This window comes from Musca autumnalis, unplaced genomic scaffold (assembly GCF_047663935.1).
Source record: "Musca autumnalis isolate F117 unplaced genomic scaffold, ASM4766393v1 scaffold_2, whole genome shotgun sequence".
Lineage (NCBI taxonomy): Eukaryota > Metazoa > Arthropoda > Insecta > Diptera > Muscidae > Musca > Musca autumnalis.
This window is the reverse complement of record NW_027411755.1, coordinates 46917300-46939111: the sequence shown is the minus strand read 5'-3', so window position 1 is coordinate 46939111 and position 21812 is coordinate 46917300. Positions and strand designations below refer to the sequence as shown.

Here is a 21812-nt window from a genome sequence, read left to right as displayed (position 1 = left end):
TGTGATACTTGTCACGTTACAATATCACAAAACGTCTACAGTTATTCTGTAGGGCTCAGAGGTCTTCCATAGTAATATTGAATTGACTCAGGAAATCTTTTACCAGGGGCTGTCACCTCAAAAAATATAGGTTTGTGTTGGTGTATTTTTCTCACCACGTATGCAATATCCCGCAATTTGGATATAGGTCAGATGTAATGAATGTAGGGAAAGTATGTGGCACTACGAAGTGGTAGAGTATTCAAATCTGCCATAGTGCCGTCCTGAAATCTGCAACGGGGTCCTGATGGCAGCAGTGAACCATCATTATGAGGTTGTTGGTTGTCCATCAGCACAACAAGATTTTGTCAATACGGTACCTGCTTGGGTGTTACCGCCATGAGCATGCCTGTCACAATCTTGTGGATACGCTTCCCCTATCCAGTCACGCCAGGAAAGATCTTCATGATCAAGAGAGAGATAGTGATGTCCAAAAGTAAAAACGTCAACCTCTACACCAACCAGCCTGATGCAGTTGCACAAGCATTTCAAAAGTACATATATGGTAAATGCCGTACACGAAGATCACCTCCAAAACAGAAGAATGCCAGCTACCAAGGCGAATTCATTGGTTTCCTATAGTAACATTTAAGTTCTCAGAGGTCTCTATAGGAATATTGAGACCTAAGAAGTCTTATGTAGGAAGGTTGACGGCCCAAGAGGTCTTCAATAGAATGATTTAAGACCTCTGAATTCCTCTGTAGTACTATAGAAGTTCTCAGAGATTTTTTAAAGTAAGATTGAAGAACTCAGAAGTCTTCTATAGTATTTCTGGAGACATCTTCTATAGTGATATTGAAATTCTCAGTATATTGAAGACATTAGAGGTCTTCTACGGTATCACTGAAGACCTCAGGGGTCTTCCATAGTATAATTTAAGATTTCGGAAGTCTTCTATAGTATAATTGAAAACCTCTGAGGTCTACAGTTATATTATTGAAGACCTCAGAGGTCTTCTATAGAATTATTGATGACCTCAGAGGTCTTCTATAGTATTATTGAAGACCTCAGGATATACATACCCAGCAAAAAGTTTGCCTCCAAAGAGGCAGTTAAATCATATGTACAAGTGATTTGGAAGTGCATCAAATTATGCATTTTCATTCATGATTTTTACTAGAGCGTGACTACTGAAAGATGCACTCCATTGGACTGCATTTTAACTGACCCTTTGGCACTGCATTTTAACTGACCCTCTGGCACTTCATTATAACTAACCCTTTGGCATCGCATTTTAACTAACAATTTGGGGGTAGAATGGGATGCAGTCCAAAGCACGTATTTTGATACATTACTAAACATCCCAGAACAAATAAAATGCATTTATTATTTGTGTAAAACAAAAATATTAAGAACTTTTTTTTTTAATTAATTAAGAACTTTATTACATTAACACAAATTATGAAAATTGTCCATTGAATTCAACCATGCGGGTGCTCCTCCGCTCTCCATTTAATCCAAGTTGAACTGTTCTTGCTTCATCTGCTAAATGGGTTTGATATTGTCTTCCCATCACCAGTTAAGATTTCGACATGTACTCCAACAGCACTCCATTGGGAAATTTTCTTACCGAAAAAATTTTGGCAAATTAAATATTTTTTATTTTATATTAAAACAATTTTAAATTTTAAATTAAAATATTAAAACAACGACTATGGGATTAAGCCTGACTATTTTGAAAAACAAAACAATTTTGGGAATGTTAACACGCTTATCTCTTTTTGGAAAATGTATGCAGCTGTCTGTAGAGATGTATAAACTGATTTATGTACTTGTAGGGATCTCTAACAACTGCTAATAAAATGTAGCGAACGGAGTGCCTTTTTCACGACTCCGTTTGGACTGCATCCGGATGCTGTTAAATCGTGAGGAATTGGAGTGACTTTTTCACGACTCCGTTGAACTGCATCCGCATGTTGTCAAAATGTGACAAGTGGTTGTGATTCTTTGGATTGCATCCAAATGCAGTTAAAATGTGAGGAATGGAGTGCCTTTTTCACGACTCCGTTTGAACTGCATCAAAACATGCCGTGAAAGAACTAGTCCACATTGCACTGCTTCCAATTTATTTTGCTGGGTACTTTATTATTACTGAAGATCTGTGTTCTATATTACTAGAGACCTCAGCGGTCTTCTATAATATTGCTGAAGACCTCAGAAGTCTTCTATAGTATTGTAACTTCTATAGTTTAGAAATAGAAAGCAAAATACAAATTTTCAAAATTTAAAACACATTGCCCCGGACCTTCTGTACCTATTTTACTACCCATACGTACGTTTCAGGTAATGCGGAGACCCGTTTGCCTTGCTGGCTGGAGCACACGATACATCTCAAATATATAAACCGACTCGTTTTGGACCTCCTAATAGTTTGTCTAAACTTAAATAAAATTCGTAGGTGGACCATATCGATACGCTCCCCCGGAAACGTCCCCACAAAATGTCTACATTTTTTGCTCACATGGTGAACAGCGTAACTCTCGAAGACGTAGCCTATTTAGTACATCCATACATTGCAGATAATAGTATTTGTGCCAGAAACAGATCAGGTTTGAATATGGACTATATCGGCCCAATCCTACGGGTAACGCCCAAAAAAAAAAATAATTTCAAAAAAAAAGTGCAGTTTAAGATTAGCTCTTGTATCGTTTTGAATTATTTTGCAACAATTTTTTTCAAAAAGTACAATCTTGCTTATAAAATGGCCCGAACGCTGTTTACGATGTGTATTGGCTGGTGCGTATGACAACTTTCGAATCGTATACTGCGTTCTGCGAATCTTAGATAAAGCTCGAAGATGGACATCGGTTCATTCCTACGGGTACCGCTTCCCCTAAAGTTCAGCTGTATCGTTGAAATGCAGCTAATGTCTTTTTATACCCTTCGCCCGTAGGCTAACAAGGATTAAATACGAGATTCATCAAAATATTGTTTCATATCCAACATATGTTTAAATGAAATCAGTTTCAAACAATTTGGAGTCGATTTAGCGCTGTAATGTTTTCGTGGACAAGTCCGCTTGCACTCTAATCCAAATTATATGAATGACCAAATATCCGCATTTATTTGGAACGTCCACAATCGCCATAGGTCTATAAAATGCCACACAATTCTGAAATCACCATGAGTACATGATTTTTAGGGAAATGGGTTTTAACTGAGCGTATATCTCCTTCTCTGTTGACTGAGGATATATAGGATCTCCAAATTAAATGAAACCTTGTCCAAATTAAATGAAACCTTTTCCAAATTAAATGAAACCTTTTCCAAATCAAATGGAACCTTTATTTTTATAGATTAAAATCAAATTAGCTTTTAACAGGTTTCCATTTAAATATTTGTATTATGTAATAAAATTAAAGCATAATTCATTGGTTTTTTGCTTTCTTATATTAAAAAATTTAATTATTATTGGCCATCAATGAAGTTTAAACAAAAATAATCTGAAAGAGAGGATTAAGGTTTAAAAAATGATAGTAAGAACCAGGGCCTAATGAAGTAATTCACGACTGGCTGCCTGTGGAATTCTCAGTATCATGTCCATTACTTGATAGGAACAGATCTGTTTAGAGATGGCATTTGTTGGGTATTTATGTGGGTATTTACACATTATCGTGGATTTCGGTTGTGAAAACTTTTCAAAATTTACAGTTTTATACTACCTAAAAATGAGCATTTGACCAAGTATTTACCCATATGTTGGCGTACCAATTGACATAGGCTGTCAATATTTTTCGCAAATATTTTTATATCACAAAAAATTTTGGTATTGAAAATGGCGTTTTTGATTCCATGTTTTGATAAAGAACCATATTACAGTAGGTATTATTTATCTATTAGCCATACTGTATAATCATATGGGGCGAAATTTGGCACAGTAAGTTCTCAATGTGTATATAATATTCGTGCAAAAATTTATCAACGGTACCACCAAGAGTGTGAACGATCTTAGCTTCATTTTCACACTATTTATCTGAAATCTGGTATTTAGTGAACACAAAATATCCTTACCAAAAATTGTCAACCTTGGTCCATGTTCTGGGGTTATAACCATACCTCCCGATTTCTAGTATTTTTAAGATCTTAGCCGCATTTTCAATTTGAAATTTTTACCGCCATATCCACCAAGATAGAACCGGATAGTACGACATTCTCAAAAAAATAAAAAAAATGTTGTGCCAGAGACAGTTGACGTAATTAAGCGACGTATACAACAGCTCAACCAACAGGCCTGTTCCAGTTATGTAATGGATATGATACTAGGATTGTACAGGCAGGAAATCGTGAACAACCCAGTGCGAAAATTGGGAACATATTACATTGAAAATCTATATATATATAAAATTGAAATTTGTTTGTCTGTTTGTTTGTTTGTTTGTGCCTTATAGACTCGAAAACCGCTGAACAGATCTTACTGAAATATTTAGGGTACATTGCTACATGGCCTGGAATGAAAATAGGCTATATCATTTTTTGAAATTTCGCGTTGATCTGGATATATAGCATCAAAACCGGAGGTACCTCCAAAAAATTTAGATTTTGTATGCAAATATCTTTAGAACTGTTACAGATACAATCTCCAAATTTTGTATGCGTGACGGAGTTTGATGTAGAAATAAATTTACCAAATTATATTCATTTCGGTTCAGATTTGGATATAGCTCCCACATACATATATTTTCAGCCGATTACCTTATTTTATGTACCAAACATGCTATTTATGTCCAATTTCGATGAAATTTGAAATGTATGACGGAACTTGGTCTGGAAATAAACGTGCCAATTTATATCAAAATCGGTTCAGATTTGGATATAGCTCCCATACACATATATTTTCGGCCGATTTCCTTATTTTATGCACCAAACACGCTATATATGTCCAATTTCGCTGAAATTTGGAGGGTCTGACGGAATTTGTTCTAGAAATAAACGTGCTAAATTATATAGATATCGGTTCAGATTTGAATATAGCTCCCATATATATTTTTTGCCGATTTGCTGTATTTTATGCACCAAGCACGCTATATATGCCCAATTTCGCTGAAATTTTAAATGTGTAACGAAATTTGGTCTAGACATAAATGTGCCGAATTTTATCGAAATCGGTTCAGATTTGGATATAGCTCCCATATATATTTTCGGCCGATTTTCCGCATTTGATGCACCAAACACGCTATATACGTCCAATTTCGCTGAAATTTGGAATGTGTAACGGAATTTGGTCTAGGCATAAATGTGCCGAATTATATCGAAAACGGTTCAGATTTGGATATAGCTCCAATATATGTTTTCGGCCGATTTTCCACATTTTATGCACTAAACACGCTGTAAATGTTCAATATTGCTGAAATTTGGAGGGTCTGACGGAATTTGTTCCAGAAATAAATGTGCTAACTTATATAGAGATCGGTTCAGATTTGATTATAGCTCCCATATATATTTTCGGCCGATTTTCTGTAGTTTATGCACCAAGCACGCTATATATGTCCAATTTCGCTGAAATGTGGAATGTGTTACAGAACTTGGCCTAGAAATAAATGTGCCAAATTATATCGAAATCGGTTCAGATTTGGATATAGCTCCTGTATATATTTTCGGCCGATTTCCTTATTTTATGCACCAAACACGCTATATATGTCTAATTTCGCTAAAATTTAGAATGTGTTACAGAACTTATATATATTTTCTATATATATTTTCTGCCGATTTCATGTATTTGAGGCACCAAACTCGCTATTTATATCCAATTTCAATAAAATTTGGAACATGTGACTGAACTTGATCTAGAAATGCATGTGCCAAATTATATCGCAATCGGTTCAGATTTGGATGTAGCTCCCATATATGTATATAGCTCCAATATATGTTTTCGGCCGATTTTCCGCATTTGATGCACCAAACACACTATATATGTCCAATTTCGCTGAAATTTGGAATGTGTAACGGATTTTGGTCTAGAAATAAATGTGCCGAATTATATCAAAATCGGTTCAGATTTGGATATAGCTTCAATATATATTTTCGGCCGATTTTCCACATTTGATGCACCAAACACGCTATATACATACGTCCAATTTCGCTGAAATTTGGAGGGTCTGTCGGAATTTGTTCTAGAAATAAATGTGCTAAATTATATCGAGATCGGATTTGAATATAGCTCCCATATATATTTTCGGTCGATTTTCTGTATTTTATGCACCAAACACGCTATATATGTCCAATTTGGAATGTGTTACAGAACTTGGTCTAGAAATAAATGTGCCAAATTATATCGAAATCGGTTCAGATTTGGATATAGCTCCTTTATATATTTTCGGCCGATTTCCTGTATTTTATGCACCAAACTCGCTTTATATGTCCAATTTCGCTGAAATTTGGAATACGTAACGGGATTTGGTCTAGACATAAATGTGCCAAATTATATCGAAATCGGTTCAGATTTTTATATTGCTTCTACATATATTTTCGGCCGATTTTCTGTATTTGATGCATCAAACACGCTATATGTGTCCAATGTCGCTGAAATTTGGGATGTCTGACGGAATTTGTTCCAAAAATAAATGTGCCAAATTATATCGAGACCGGTTCAGATTTGGACACGCTATATATGTCCAATTTCACTGCACAAAACACGCTATGTATGTTCAATTTCAATGAAATTTGGAATGTGAGACGTGATTTGGTCTAAAAATAAATTTGACAAATTATATCGAGATCGGTTCACATAGTAATATAGCTCCCTTATATATTTTCGGTCGATTTCATGTGTTTGCTACGTATGTCCAATTTCAATGAAATTTTGAAGACTTAGAAGTCAGTAGAAGTCATCATTATTTACACAAGTACTTATTGTTGGGAAGGAATTGACCAAGGCTACATCTATTAAGCATCATATCTTTGAGAGACTTCTTAAGATTTATGTTTTATTATGACATATCTAAATCATTAGGAATACTTATATGCGGAAAGCCTTTCAGAGGAGTTTTACCTTCTGAAACATACAAAAATACCATAGCAACCCTGAAGAGGTATATAATGCCTTCATATCTCCTATATTTATTCGTTAAAATATTAAAAACGTTAATGCAATTATGCATTCCGTTATATTTTTTCGTAGTCGGGGCAGCAAAGCGCACCGGGTTCAGCTAGTTTATTATATATTCCAAAAAGGAACCTGATATTCAAAGACAATTTGAAGATGTAGCAGGAGGGGCTAATCAATGTGAATTTTCCAATTTTCGAATATTTTTTAGAAATGCATAATTTATATATTTTTCCACAAACATCCCAGTAAAGACAAGGGAGGCTTCTCTTATATCAATGGATTAAGTTTTTGATATGTGACCTAGTTTTTATCGCCGAGTACGAACGGAAATATCGCCAACATTACTAAGTGGTATTTTGTCACCGTAGAAAATTTTATGGGAATCGAAACCGGACATTCAGCGTGTCCGGTCGTGGTGTAGTATATCACATGGTCGGCCCTGTCCGACTATAGCCTTTGCTTACTTGTTTTTACTTCATTCTGTGATCTTACTTAATGGGTTAAACAGGCTTGAGAATACATTTCAAAACAAAAAAACACATAAATACGTCTCTCTCCCGCACAATTTCGAAATTCATTGATAACAATATGTGCAAGTCACAAAACTAGTTTTTTTTTATAAAAGCTCTTCCCCATAAACATTCTCACACATTTTCGAACTCTCCTTGGATTTGTGAACGAACACAAACAAAAACATATCTGAACGATGATTTTGACGTCATGAGAATATTACGCTCTTACCAAAATAAGCAAACAATAAGCCTCACCGCGCTAGCAAGCAAACAAACATTTCAGGGCTGCTCACAACTGTATTTAAGAGAAATCCATATTTTAGTTTTTTTGGAGTTTTCATTAGATATTTAAAAATTTTTAAACATAATTGTAATTAAAAAGCTATCTGAAATGAATTAATTCAAAGATGACAACAAACTTTGATGTTTTGCTGAAATAACAGCACTAAAGAGCATCTGGTATTTACGGTAGCGTAAAGGCGCGAGCATCAATGAAACATTTACTTGAGATCCAGTTTTAAAAACAGCTGTTAATAACAGCGGCAGCAGCAGCTTAGTCGCTGATGCATAGAATTAAACGTGAGATCCAATTCGAACTTGAAATCAGTTGTTGAACGACTTTTGGTGAGCGTGGTTATCAACGGCGGCATTGGCATTGAATAGAGAGGGGAGTGTGAATGTGTGTTGCGAGTCCGAGTGGGTACGACAATAACATCAGTGGCATCATATTGCCACACTGAGTGAGAACAAAACCAAACAACAAAACCGAGCAACAACTAATTACAAAACAACAAAAACCACATAAATTAAATAAAAAAGTTATTGTTGTTTCCTTAAACCCAAAAATAAACTTGTTTCGCAACGAAATCAGTTTTTTCAGTTCCTTATCAGTAGCTGGGGAATGTTTTTAATCAGCTCAAAAATAAGAAGAACCAAAATAAACATCTAAAGACGGGCACTTTTTTAAGTGAATTTAATTTGTATTTTATTGATCGGTAATTGTGTTCACGTAAATATCATTTCCATATCGAATCTACATCTACAATAATAAACAGTCATCTTTGTTACGGAATTACTCAGCCTTACTCATCACAATGAAGTTTTCTACAGCAGGTGAGTAAACGATGTGAATGTTAAAGCTACAGCTGAAGTGTGCTACAACAGATTAACCGGCATATTGACAGAGAAATGTTGTTGGGGATGTGTAATATAAACATTTTTGATGTTTATATGGATTTGAAGTGCCATAAATTGTATTAATTCTGTTATTCTTTCGAACTACTAAATAGAAATCTTAATGATATTTTTGCGTGGCAATCAAAAATCTTATACTAAAATCTATTATTAATTATATGGTTCTTTACAGACCGCATAGTGTTATTATTATCATTAACTATAAACGCAAAAATAAACAGACTTAAAAATACGAAATTTATAAAACCGCAAAAACAAGTCCAAACTAACCTTGGATATACAAATTTGGTTTCTTTTTTATCAAATCGTTTCTTGGAAATATGTTTTTATTATAAGCGTGTTAAATAAAACATACGAATTTTTTTTATTTAACATGTCATAAAAAATCGTAATTGACTTATTCGTCTTATCAGTTATTAAAAATGTACCACTCAATCTTTTGAAGAAAAGTAGCAAACATTGAACCCTTAACCAACCCTGCGGTTTTCATAGAAAACTAAATATGTAAACAAGTAAGAACGGCGTTAAGTTCGGCCGGGCCGAACTTGTTATACCCTCCACCACAAGTTGTATTGAAGTAAAATAGAATAATTAGTTTCCTTTCGTGTATGAAGAAGACTTAATACTAAATTTCAGCAATTTCGGTAAAACAATGTGAGACACCATTCTATGGGGGCTATTTCAAAGCGTCGATCTATACCGACAAATTTCTGACGGAAAGTTTTTAGGCTCAAAGAAGACTAAATACCAAATTTCCTATATTTCGGTAAGAGAATGTGGCTAAAACTTAAAAAATACCGAAAATCAAGAAGTAAGCTTCTATGGGGATATAGGAAGACGTGGACCTATACTGATAATACTCTTTTATATACTCTATTTTATAACTCTTGGAAGACGAATTAACGAATTTCAGCCATTTCGGTTGGATATTGACGTCACAATCTTCTGTATTACGAAAATCGGGAGGTACCGTTCTATGGGGGCTATATCGAAACGTGGACCTATACCGACTAATTTTAGTCCAAAAATGGGGCAATATGAAAGCGTGGACCTGTACAGACATATTTGTGGCAACAGTTTTATATCACATTGAAGACTAAATACCAAATTTCAGCCATTTTGTTGGAATATTGAAGACACAACCTTCAAAATACGAAAAATCGGGAGGTACCTTTCCATGGGGGCTATATGAAGGCATGGACCGATACCTACAAAGTTCTGGGAGAAAGTTTTATACCACCAACGTAGACTAAGTACCAAATTTCAGCCATTTCGGTGTGATAATGAAGCTAAAACCTTCAAAATACCGAAAATCGGGAGGTACCGTTATATGGGGGCTATATGAAGGCATGGACCGATGCCGACAAAGTTCCGGGAGAAAGTTTTATACCACCAACGTAGACTAAGTACCAAATTTCAACGTTTCTTTCTTATGTTAATATCTCAACTTTAAGTAGGAGTATTCCAAAAGGAAGCCTGTCGAATAAATATCACCTTTACATTGATGCAAAGTAGGTTGGCGTAGGTGGTCAAACATCGGAGATATCGCATCCCATGATGCATCCCATTTTTTCACGTCGCAATTTTGGTCTGATCGTCATGAAATTTGTTTGTTAATGGGTGTCCCAGAGAGGAAGAAGTCTATTGAGTTTTGTGATGGTTCAGGGGTCGGAATGGGCAAAATACTAATGTGGAGCAAAATTCAACGTTTCATTCTTATGCGAATATTTTCTCTGCTAGTTGGCGTATTTCAAAAGGAAAACCTGTTAATGGAAGAAGAAAATGTCACCTTTACAACAATGCAAGATAGGTTGGTGTACATCCCAATTTTCTATTTTTCTACCCTGCACCACTATTTCAAGATTTTATTCTATGTAAAAATCTCCGCTTCTAGTAAGGGTATTCCAAAGCAAAGCCTGTCAATAGAAGAAGAAACGTTCACCTTTACAAAGATTCAGAGTTTTTGTGTACATGTCGAAAATTTGATCGAATCGTCACGAAATTTTTAGGACTGATGGGGGTCCCCGAGAGGAAGAAGTCTATTGATTTTGGTGATGGTCAGATAATATTCAGGCGTCTGAATGGGCAAATATGAAATATCTCCGCCCTTTTAGTTGGGGTATTCCAAACGCAAAGACTGTCAATGGTCTTTGGTATAAAAGCTCCTTAAAATGTTTACTGGTGAAAAGCTTATGCACAGGGGTAGTGGTGTAGGATATCACATAGTGTGCCCGTCCCGTCTCACTTGTTTTATATTTGAATACTGACGACAATCTACTTTGAGTTAGTTTACACTAGCCATCAATGTCACAATATAATTGTTCCACAAACATCCCATAAGGGACAAGGGAGACTTCTCTCATATCAAGGAGTGCACCCCGATTCATATTAGCTCAATGATATGGGACCTACAGTTTATCGCCGAGTCTAAGACACCACTTTTTGTAGAGAAGTTTTACATGGCTAAAATACTCAGGAAATGTCGCCAACATTACTGAGGGGTATTTTGCCACCGTTGAAAAGTGTTTAGATGTTGCCTGGCCGGGGAATCGAAACCACGACCTTCTGTGTGCAAGGCGGGTGTGCATACCATTGCACCACGGTGGCCATCAATGTCATATGTGCTGAAATTTTCCATCCTTTTACAGTCGTATTTTTTGCAATATTGGGGATTTTTCGTACGCCATTCACTTTTTGCGCCCACACCAGTAAAAATGCAGTGAAATTACGTCTCCACGTTTTCTGTGTGGGCAGATATGAAATGTTTTTATTTAATTTTATTTTATTTATTTAAATGTTTATTATAATAACAAATCATATCAAAATTATAATTACGAAGCACTAGCAACAAAGGCTATCGGCTTTCCATTTCAGTACATATGGCATTGAAGGCTAGTGTAAGATACCTCTTAATACTAATTGAAAACTTTTCAGAATAGAAGATGAACAGAAGCAGATTACCTCTGCTCTGCCATTAAAATAAATACATCAAAATAATAAAATTCGGATAGCTTGGCGCATTTTTTAATAACTCTGATATTTTACTATCAATGCCAACATATTTGGTATTACTTCAAAGCAAAGATGGTTTCACTATAAAGCGCTCCACTTAGAATAAATCCAACAGTAGCAGAGATATCCACAGTGGAAATAAAATTGCACAAATTGGAAATTGGGTAACTATATTAGAATCAATTTAAAGCACAGAATGTCTTGATTATTATAGGTCACTTTTGATGAAATGCACCCAAAAAATGGTACGCCAATCTACTCAAAATCATTTTAAAGGTGATCTTTTCTTCCTTCATTGATAGGCTTTGCTTTTGGTATTGGTACAATTTGGATTCGATTGAACGGATAGAGATGGAATTCTGAAATGTGGAATTAAGATTACTGTTGACGGGTAGGATTGAGATACGGGGACAGTTTTGTAAATTGGTACTTGTATGTGTACGAAAAGTACTAAATTGTACTAATTTGGTACAATTTGATTTTAGGTGAACGGATAGATCTGGGATCCGAAAATTTAGGATTGAGACATATTTTTTTTAATTTCGTACTTACGTGTACCCAAAGTTCTAAATTCGGTACAATTTGCTAGAAACTTGAAATTTGGAAATAAGATTACTGTTGAAGAGTACGATTGAGATATGGGGGTGTGTTGTAAATTCATGCTTATGTGTACGAATAGAACTAAATGGTACTAAATTTGGTACAATTTGGATTTGGGTCAATCGATAGAGCTGCAAACCTGAAATATGGAATTGTGATTACTGCTGAAGTATAGGATTGAGGTAGCTTTCGAAATTCGTACTTATGTGTACGAAAAGTAGTAAACGGTCTACATTTGGTACAATTTGGATTTGGGTGAAGGGATAGAGCTGAAAACCTGAAATTTGGAATTAAGATTACTGTTGAAGTGTGGGATTGAAATATGGGGGTAGTTTTGGAAATTCGTACTTATGTGTACGAAAAGTACTAAATGGTACTAAACTTGCGTTTGGGTGAACGGATGCAGCTGGAAACTTCAGCTGGAAATTTCATCTTTAAACTAAACTAAAAAAATTAGATTTGGGTGAACGGATAGACTTGGAAACCTGAAATTAAGATTACTGTTGGTGTGTATGAAGTTGTTGAAATTCATGCTTATGGGTTTGGATTTGGGTGTACGGATAGAGCTGGAATTTTCAAATTTGGAATTAAGAATACTTTTGGACTGTAGGGGAAGCTTTTACGGAAAGTACTAAATTTGGCACAACTTAGAATCTTGAAGTTTTGAATTAATATTACTGTTGGGGTGTAGGATTGAGGTAGTTTTGGAAATTCGTAGTTATGTGGTACGGAAAGTACTAAATTTGGTACAATATAGATTTGGGTGAACGGATAGAGCTGGAATCCTGACATGTGGAGTTGGGATTACTGTTGGATTGTAGTGTTGAGGAAGTTTCGGAAATTCATACTTATGGGTACGAAAAGTACTAAACGGTACTTATGTTGGTAAAATTTTAATTTGGGTGAACGGATAGAGCTGCAATTCTGAAATGTGGTGTGCAGGATTGAGGAAGTTGTTGAAATTCGTACTTATGGAAATGGTACTAAATTTAGTCAAATTTGGATTTGGGTGTACGGATAGAGCTGGAATGTTCAAATTTGGAGTTAAGATTACTTTTGGACTGTAGGGGAAGTTTTTACGGCAGGTACTAAATGTGGCACAACTTGGATTTGGGTGAACGAATAGAGCTGGAATCTTGAAGTTTTGAATTAATATTACTGTTGGAGTGTAGGATTGAGGTAGTTTTGGAAATTCGTAGTTATGGGTACGGAAAGTACTAAATTTGGTACAATTTGGATTTGAGTAAACGGATAGAGCTGGAATTCTGAAGTTTTGAATTAAGATTACTGTTGGGGTATAGGATTGAGGTAGTTTTGGAAATTCGTACTTATGGGTAATGAAAGTACTACATGGAACTAAATTCGGTCCAATATAGATTTGGGTGAACGGATAGAGCTGGAATCCTGACATGTGGAGTTGGGATTACTGTTGGAGTGTAGTGTTGAGGAAGTTTCGGATATTCATACTTATGGGTACGAAAAGTACTAAACGGTACTTATGTTGGTACAATTTGGATTTGGGTGAACGGATAGAGCAGCAATCCTGAAATGTGGAATTAATTTTATTGTTGAAGTGTAGGATTGTGGAAGTTTTGAAAATTCGTACGTATGGGTAGGGAGAGTACTAAATTTGGTACAATTTGGATTTTAGTGGTAGAGCTGGAATTTTGAAATTGTGAATTAAGGTTACTGTTTGAGTGTAGTATTGAGGAAGTATTGGAAATACGTACTTATGGATATGGAAAGTACTAAATTTGGTACAATTTGGAGTGTACTAAATGGCACCAAATTTGGCGCAATTTACATTCAGGTGAACGGATAGTGCAGGAATCCTGGAATTTGGAATTAAGTTTACTGTAGGCCTGTAAGGAGTGGGAGTCTACGAGTCGGAGTCGAGCAATTTTGCTGGAGTCGGAGCCTGCTTCGAAAAAAAAATAACTCGACTCGGACTCCGGGCAACATTTTTTCCACGTTATGGAAATATAACATTAAATTCGGGACAACAATTTTTTTTTTCATTAGGAATTTAGAAGAAAACTATAGGGTCAGCTTATTTTTATCTTAGTTTTTTTTCAATAATAAGTATATATATATATATAATTGTTCCACAAACATCCCATACGGGACAAGGGAGACTTCTCTCATATCAATGAGTGCACCCCGATTCATATTAGCTCAATGATATGGGACCTACAGTTTATCGCCGAGTCCGAACGGCGCGTCCTAAGACACCACTTGTAGAGAAGTTTTACATGGCTGAAATACTCAGAAAATGTCGCCAACATTACTGAGGGGTACTTTGCCAACGTTGAAAATTTTGATGTTTGCCTGGCCGGGGAATCGAACCCACGACCTTCAGCGTGCAAGGCGGGTGTGCATACCATTGCACCACGTTGGCAATAATAAGTATAATATAAATAATTTTCCTTAAAGAATTATATTTGGTCATGTACAAATGCTGAATTTTTGTATTCTATGTAATGCTAAATTTGGTCTGAAAGACTTACTGGCATTGTAATGTATGAATAATAAATGAAATGAAAGCTTATGCAAACGGTATATTATAATAAGTTTAATGATAATCGAATTAAGATTAGACTTATAATCTCTTCTGTCAGAAGTCTACTTTTATGAGAAGTCATCCTTGTCTATTAAAGACATTGTTGTCTCTATGGGACATTTTACTGGGTAACTCAAAATGGAAGTCAAGGTCTGGGGTTGTAAAATTCATTTTCGGAATGAAAGCCCCTATTGATTATGGTAAGAACTCCAAAGGATTGACCTCCAACAATCATTGAGAAAATAGCTTTATATCTCTGTTTGGAGATATTGTTTCATCATTTTGAGATAAAGGAAAATTTGTGTTGACAAGTTTAAAAAAAAATAAGAAAAAATAGTAATCATTCGAATCCCACTACCAAATTAGTCTTAAAATTTGTGTGATTAATCGTAGTTTAATACAAAAAAAATTTCAAGAAAATCGAAGAGTACAATCATTGATAAAAATTGATTTTAAATTTTAAATAGCGAAAATTCCATCCAAAATCACTTTGCAAAAATTTTTTATATTTTTTTATTAGATTGCTGATAAAACAGCAAAAACTACAAAAAAAGATGTTTTCTATTTGGACCATTATTAAACAAGTTATGAGTATTTCTTGCACCGTTAGTCAAAAAATGCTTAAACTATACTAAAATGTTTTGCTGGTGAGCAGCAATCCCACAGCAAAAAGTAAGGGAAATCAGAAACCTCATCTTGAAAAATTGTCCGGTTTCACTCAGAAACCCCCATATAAAGAAAAAATAAGAGATTGGCCTATATAGGCCAAAATTTAGGAAAAAATTAAAAATATTGTGCACATTTTATTGATTTTTAGTGGTATAGGAATTTACTCTCGGAGTCGACCCGGAGTCGGAGTCGTGAAAAAAAAACTGGCCTGGAGTCGGAGTCGGAGTCGAGCCGAAAATACCTCGACTCCGAAATCCTGGGTGAGATGCAGCTGATTTGTTTGAAAATCGAACCAAAGTGATACGAACAGTACTTAAATAAAAATAAAAAGTCGTATTAGTATAACAAGTAACAAACTTTTCCTTTCCTATTTTTTGTCATTCCCGTGCGCCAATGTGTTTATTAAGAAAAAAATGCTTCAAATCGGCTTTTTTGTTTATATGTAATCTGTCAATGTAACGACAATTAGCGTTAGTTTTAAAGATAATCGACAGAAGTGAAAATGTAGTCAGTTGTTTGAGAATTGTTGAAGTTTTTAGTGTTTTTTGTGCAGTTTCCCGAAAATTTGTCATTCCCGTGCTGAGTATTTTTTCCGTTATTTATAATATAATTTCCAAATTTATGATAATGTTGTATTCATTTCTTAAGACTTCATAGAATTATATTATATTTCATAACAAATTTTGAAGATTTCCACATTTAAATCTAAGAATAATCACGTTTCCATCATTACCGTGACACTGATTACCGTGCTTATTTTCTAACTACTACAGTAAAAGCCGAAAAATATTTATTTAAACCCATTTTCGCACTTTGCCGTTTTCGACCCCAAAAACAAGTCTTTTCGCAATATTAACCCGTATACAGACTATCAGTTGATTCTTTGCATTTTGTTTCTAATTTTGTACACGATTTGGACCTAATGGATAGGAAATGATTTTGGAATTAAGAAGAAAATGGATTTTTCTTTCCTCTCCATCTATATAAAACGTTTAATTTGATACTTTTGATTCATGATATTTTTCTTTTTTTTTTTTGAAAATGCATATTTCTGTTTTTAACATATTTTTCTATCTTTCTATCTTCTATCTTTATGCATATCATAATTTATTTTATCAATAAATTCTCTCATTTATTGTGGATGGGACATACATATATATTCGTCGTTCAGTCAATAGTTGTTCGGTCACAGAAATTTGAATTGGGAAATCAAGAAATTTATTCGTATTTGAGGGTCAAATAGAGAAACGCACATGTGACCGAATATGTATGGGGCTATAATAAAACCGGTCCTTTTTCGGGCCTACAATACATTTAACCAACATTTTATACACCTACAAAAATTCCTACGGACGGTAGAGTGATTTCCGTAGACAGGTGGACATGACCATATCGATGTAGAATCGCTAATAAAAATATACTTTTATATCTAATACTTATATACTTTTTTGATCTAAAATTATTAAGCTTTAATTTGGGTCTAAACTGTGCGCATAGTAATAATTCTTCCAGATATAGATTACGTCCGGTCCAGTATTTTCGGTGCTTACCACACAACTTTTTGCAAAAAAACAGGTTTTTTTTGCGTCAGCTTGTTCTGGCGGCCCCTATTACGATAGTACAGAGCCAATAGACCCAAAGCCCGAAAAACAAACTACAATGATTGATAACAACGACAACTTTCGAATTGAGTATCCGATTTGACCGAAACTTTTCACATTGTAACATTTCTTTCAAACTAACATAAAGTCCTATGACGGTCTATATGGGACAAAAACTCCGGTTACATCCATCACAAACTTTCAAAATTTTTCACTCATGTGCAGTTGAAGGACTGCTCGACGATCGTTTAGAAGGGTTTACCGAAGGTACTATATGTAGTGCGATTTACAGCAATATAATATGTTCCGTGGGCAAGTCCTTTCTTTCAAACATAACGGTTTAAAAGGCAATTCCTTGCTTCCAAACATAACGGCCCAAAAGCTCTTAACCTCCACAATAAGATCCAGTTCCAAAATGGATTGCTTCCCGGGTCGTGTTGAAATTTAATTAGGGAGTAGTTAAAATGATGAAACTCCAACATTATAATTTTTTGTCAGGGGAAACCAATACTTGTGCTTAGAAATGACCCAATATGTAGTACCGATCCTTCATACACCTTTCGAATTAAAATTTTGCAGCTTTGTGGTCTTTGTTACAAGGCTATAACAAATTTAATGGCGAGAATATTCCAAAAATCTTGACTCTACCTTGGTGTAGACAAGGGACGCGCTTCTTTGCAAAGACAGTATAGTAAGGGCGCCCACTGAGTTGGTTTTGCATTTGTGTCTCTCTCTCACTTACAGTGTAAGTGAATGAAAACCAACAATAAACATCATGTGGTTGTTGTTTTCTTCACTCATACATACACATATACTAAAACATTGATGGAAATTCTTGGGCGACACTGGTGTAGACTGTATTAATTGGGTCACCCAGTGGTCCACTGTTTATGATACTTACTCTACAAGACCCTAAAAATTTTCGATAGAAACTTGGCTGAAGGTTTTAAGCTGTCGCCAAAGTGGAGTGATTCTTTTTTACTTCTTAAATTAAATGACGGCCCGCGGCGGGGATTTCCAGTTAGCACTTTCGCGGTTTACGGCCGGGAACTTTACCCCTTGGAAAAATATAAAAACCGGCTACAAAACATTGTGAACATCAACAGATGATAAGACAAACACCCATTAACCCAAATTTGAGTCTGCAAAGACAGCGATTTAGGACTTTAGATTTTTTATAGATACAAATCAATTTTGTGCGTGTTATGTCCGATATTTTTTGTGAGGGGACATAAGTCTTAAATGGGGGCTATGTCCGACCACCGACAAATTTTACGGTACAATACACCTCTCGCCAAAATAACCTTACACCTAAACTGTGATGAACATCCATTGTTAGATCAAGTTCAATACTCGACAAGGTTAAGGGGCATAAATGCTTGGAATCTGTCACCAATGTGTCAAGGTTTTAAAAGCTTTTGAATAAACACACCCATCATATCTTTGTTGTGTGTATTAACATTAATTACCAAAACTATCATTGAAAGATGGACAACAAAAACGTCATTGTTTAAAAGAAATTCAATGTGTACAATCAATTAACAGATAACCTGCATTGATTTTGGTTTCTTTTTTATTGAAATTATAAACCTTTATGAACCCAATATTGTTGTTACCAAGAAATTGACGTCAGTTTATTTAAAAAAAAATCCCACCAGATTATATTATGACAAATTAAGAGCGGAGATTCCCTACTTTGTTTACGTAATTTGGTATATCAATTCGTGGAATTTATTTAAAATTGAAAATATTTGTAATTATTATAAATTTGTTTGCTTTCATTAGATCTGAGACAAATATTATTTATTTTTATATTTAAATATTAATTATTTTTAGTTTGAATGTGGGTCCCCATAATATAATTGTTAAAATTAAAGTTGTTCTTCCATGATGTTACAGTTTGTTAATTTCAATATTATTGGCATCACAGATGCCACTTTTTATAAAATTAAAATTTTTATAAATAAAATAAAGATCTCATATCTCGTGTTTATATTTATAATTTTCAATAAAATATAAATGTTCCTTAATCTCACAATTTATAAACAAATCAGTTTTGCTTGTTACCATCGTAATAAATTTGTAACTATAAAAAAACCCAGTATCAATTTTATACACAATCCATACAGCATTCTGCATTCTTGAAAATGTGCCTGACAGACAATCCAGTTTTTGGGAAAATCCCAATGCTGTATACGCTTACAATAAAAAGAGAAACAATCGCAACAACAGCATGAACATTATATTTAGAACATTGTGATGCTCATCGCTTACTTTTGACTTGTAAACAAAAAAGGCAAAACTGGTAGTCGATTAAAGCAAAGCATTTAAAATGATGAAGTCGACTAAAATTGAACCGTACAGATAAGGTTATACATACGGAAGAAATTTTAACGTTAGTATTTTTAGTCTGCTAATTATGTGAAATATAAAAAATATATGAATTAAATTCAAAATATAAAGTATAAAATATGAACTATAAAATATATAAAATGTAAAATATATGATATAAAATATAAAATAAAAATCATAAAATATAAAATTTAAAATAAAAAATATAAAATTTAAAAAAAAAAATATAAATCATAAAATATAACATATCTTCTATATATATAAACAAGTAAGCAAAGGCTATAGTCGGACAGGGCCGACCATACGATACCCTACACCACTACCCTGCGAGTTAGCTTTCAGCAAATCAAAGTTTCTTTTGGACAAATACGCTCATTTTAAGAAATAAATTTTTGGAGACTGCAACCTTATCACATTAAGCTTAAATGACAAAATGATAATTGTTCCACAAACATGACAGAAGGGAAAGGGCGTGCACCACGATTCATATTACAGCAATAGTATGGGGCCTACTGTTTATCGCCGAGTCCGAAAGGCATGTCTTAAAACACCACCTGTAGAGAAGTTGTACATGGTTGAAATACTCAGAAAATGTCGCCAACTTTACTGAGGGGTATTTTGCCATCGTTGGAAATTTGATGGTTCCTGGCCGGGAATCGAACGCCCGACCTTCGGCGTGCAAGGCGGGTGTGCAAATAATTGTATCATGGTGGCACTAATAAGTAATTTTAGAACGGACATTTAGTCCGGACCTAATTTTTTGCATATTTTGACATATTTGCTAAACCATATGTAATACTTTGTGGCCTAAATATCCCATCGAATTGGCTGAAAGTTTGTATTAAGTATTCGTTCATCACAATTTTCGACATGAAATCGGTATAGGTCCAGGTCTTCATATAGCTCCCATAGAACCGTACCTCCCGACACCCGGTATTTTGAAGGTTGTGGCGTCAATATCAAACTGAAATGGCTCACATTTTGTATTCAGTCTTCGTTAGAGGTAAAAAAAACTTTCCACCTGAAATGTGTCGATATATGTCCACGTCTTCATATAGCCCCCATAACCAGAACCTACCGATTTTCTGTGCTTTGAAGGTTAATGTCTCAATATCCCTCCGAATTGGCTAAAATTTGATATTAAGTCTTCATTGGGGGTATTAAACTTCCCATCTGAAATTTGTCGGTATAGGTCTAGGCGTTCATATAGCTCCCATACAACGAAAGCTCCCCATTTTCGACATTTTGAAGATTGTGGCTCTGGTTACAGATTTCTCTATTTTATTGACTTGTCTGAAGTGAATTTCAAATAGAAAAATGTACACATAAACATTTTAGAAGAAATTATTGAAATATATGTACCATACCAAAATATGTGAAATACAGAAATTTTCCATATGCAAAAATAATATTTGCATATGCATAATTTAATTAGAAGCCAAAAATATGCAAATTTTACAAAAATAAGTGTTGCATAAAAGTCCGCTGTCTACATATCATTGAGGTGATATTAATCGGGGTGCTCTCATTGATATGAGAGAAGGCTCCCTTGGATGTTTGTGGAACAATTATATACTGTACATTTTAAGAAATATTCTTAAATTTAAAAATTGGCGTTGTTTAGCAATTTCTGCTACATCTTTAAATTTTGGACAATTGGACAGGTAATACGATAGGAAGAACTGGGAATTTGTCAGTCATGATAGAGAAAATTTGTAGCATGGGAGGAAGATGTGGTTCTCTTCACAAAACTCATTATATCTTAGGTAGTAGGTCCGTTACCAAGCACACATATTATTGCAATTTTGATCAGAGGAAAGATCGGTAGTTAATTTTTCATATATAGGCGACTTTGCCGGTATATGGCCTCCAGGGATTCAAATATGGACCAAAAATAAAATGTTTTTATTTAGCATACAAAAGTAATGGTCCATTGCACCCGCTAAATAATATCAGATCATCATCCAAATTTGTAGGCATCTTCTTCGACCTAAACCCTTACCTCGTGCAAAATTTCGTGACTATTGATCTATAATTGCGACCTCTAGTATGCTTTTGATTACATTACAAGCAAAACACTCGATATATTAGGCTGTAACTCTGTTATCTGACCACATAAATCAACATAATTGGCATTAATTGAAAGGGCAAGAGTTGTCCTTCCAAATATTATTTATGTGGGCGGAATGTGTGGTCCAGGAATAAAGATATTACCGGTATATCAAACA

At 34.7% G+C, this 21812-nt stretch overlaps 1 protein-coding gene across 1 annotated transcript in view; it reads left to right on the top strand.

The window, feature by feature from the left end:
* Nucleotides 1-8177: 8177 nt before the first annotated feature.
* LOC141393971 (serine protease inhibitor 77Ba-like) overlaps nucleotides 8178-21812 on the top strand; it is a 28958-nt gene continuing 15323 nt past the window's right edge. The window contains exon 1 of the mRNA XM_073967648.1: nucleotides 8178-8709. Within this exon, the coding sequence (XP_073823749.1) occupies nucleotides 8691-8709 (19 nt within the window). The 5' untranslated portion in view covers nucleotides 8178-8690. The remainder of the gene's footprint in view (nucleotides 8710-21812) is intronic.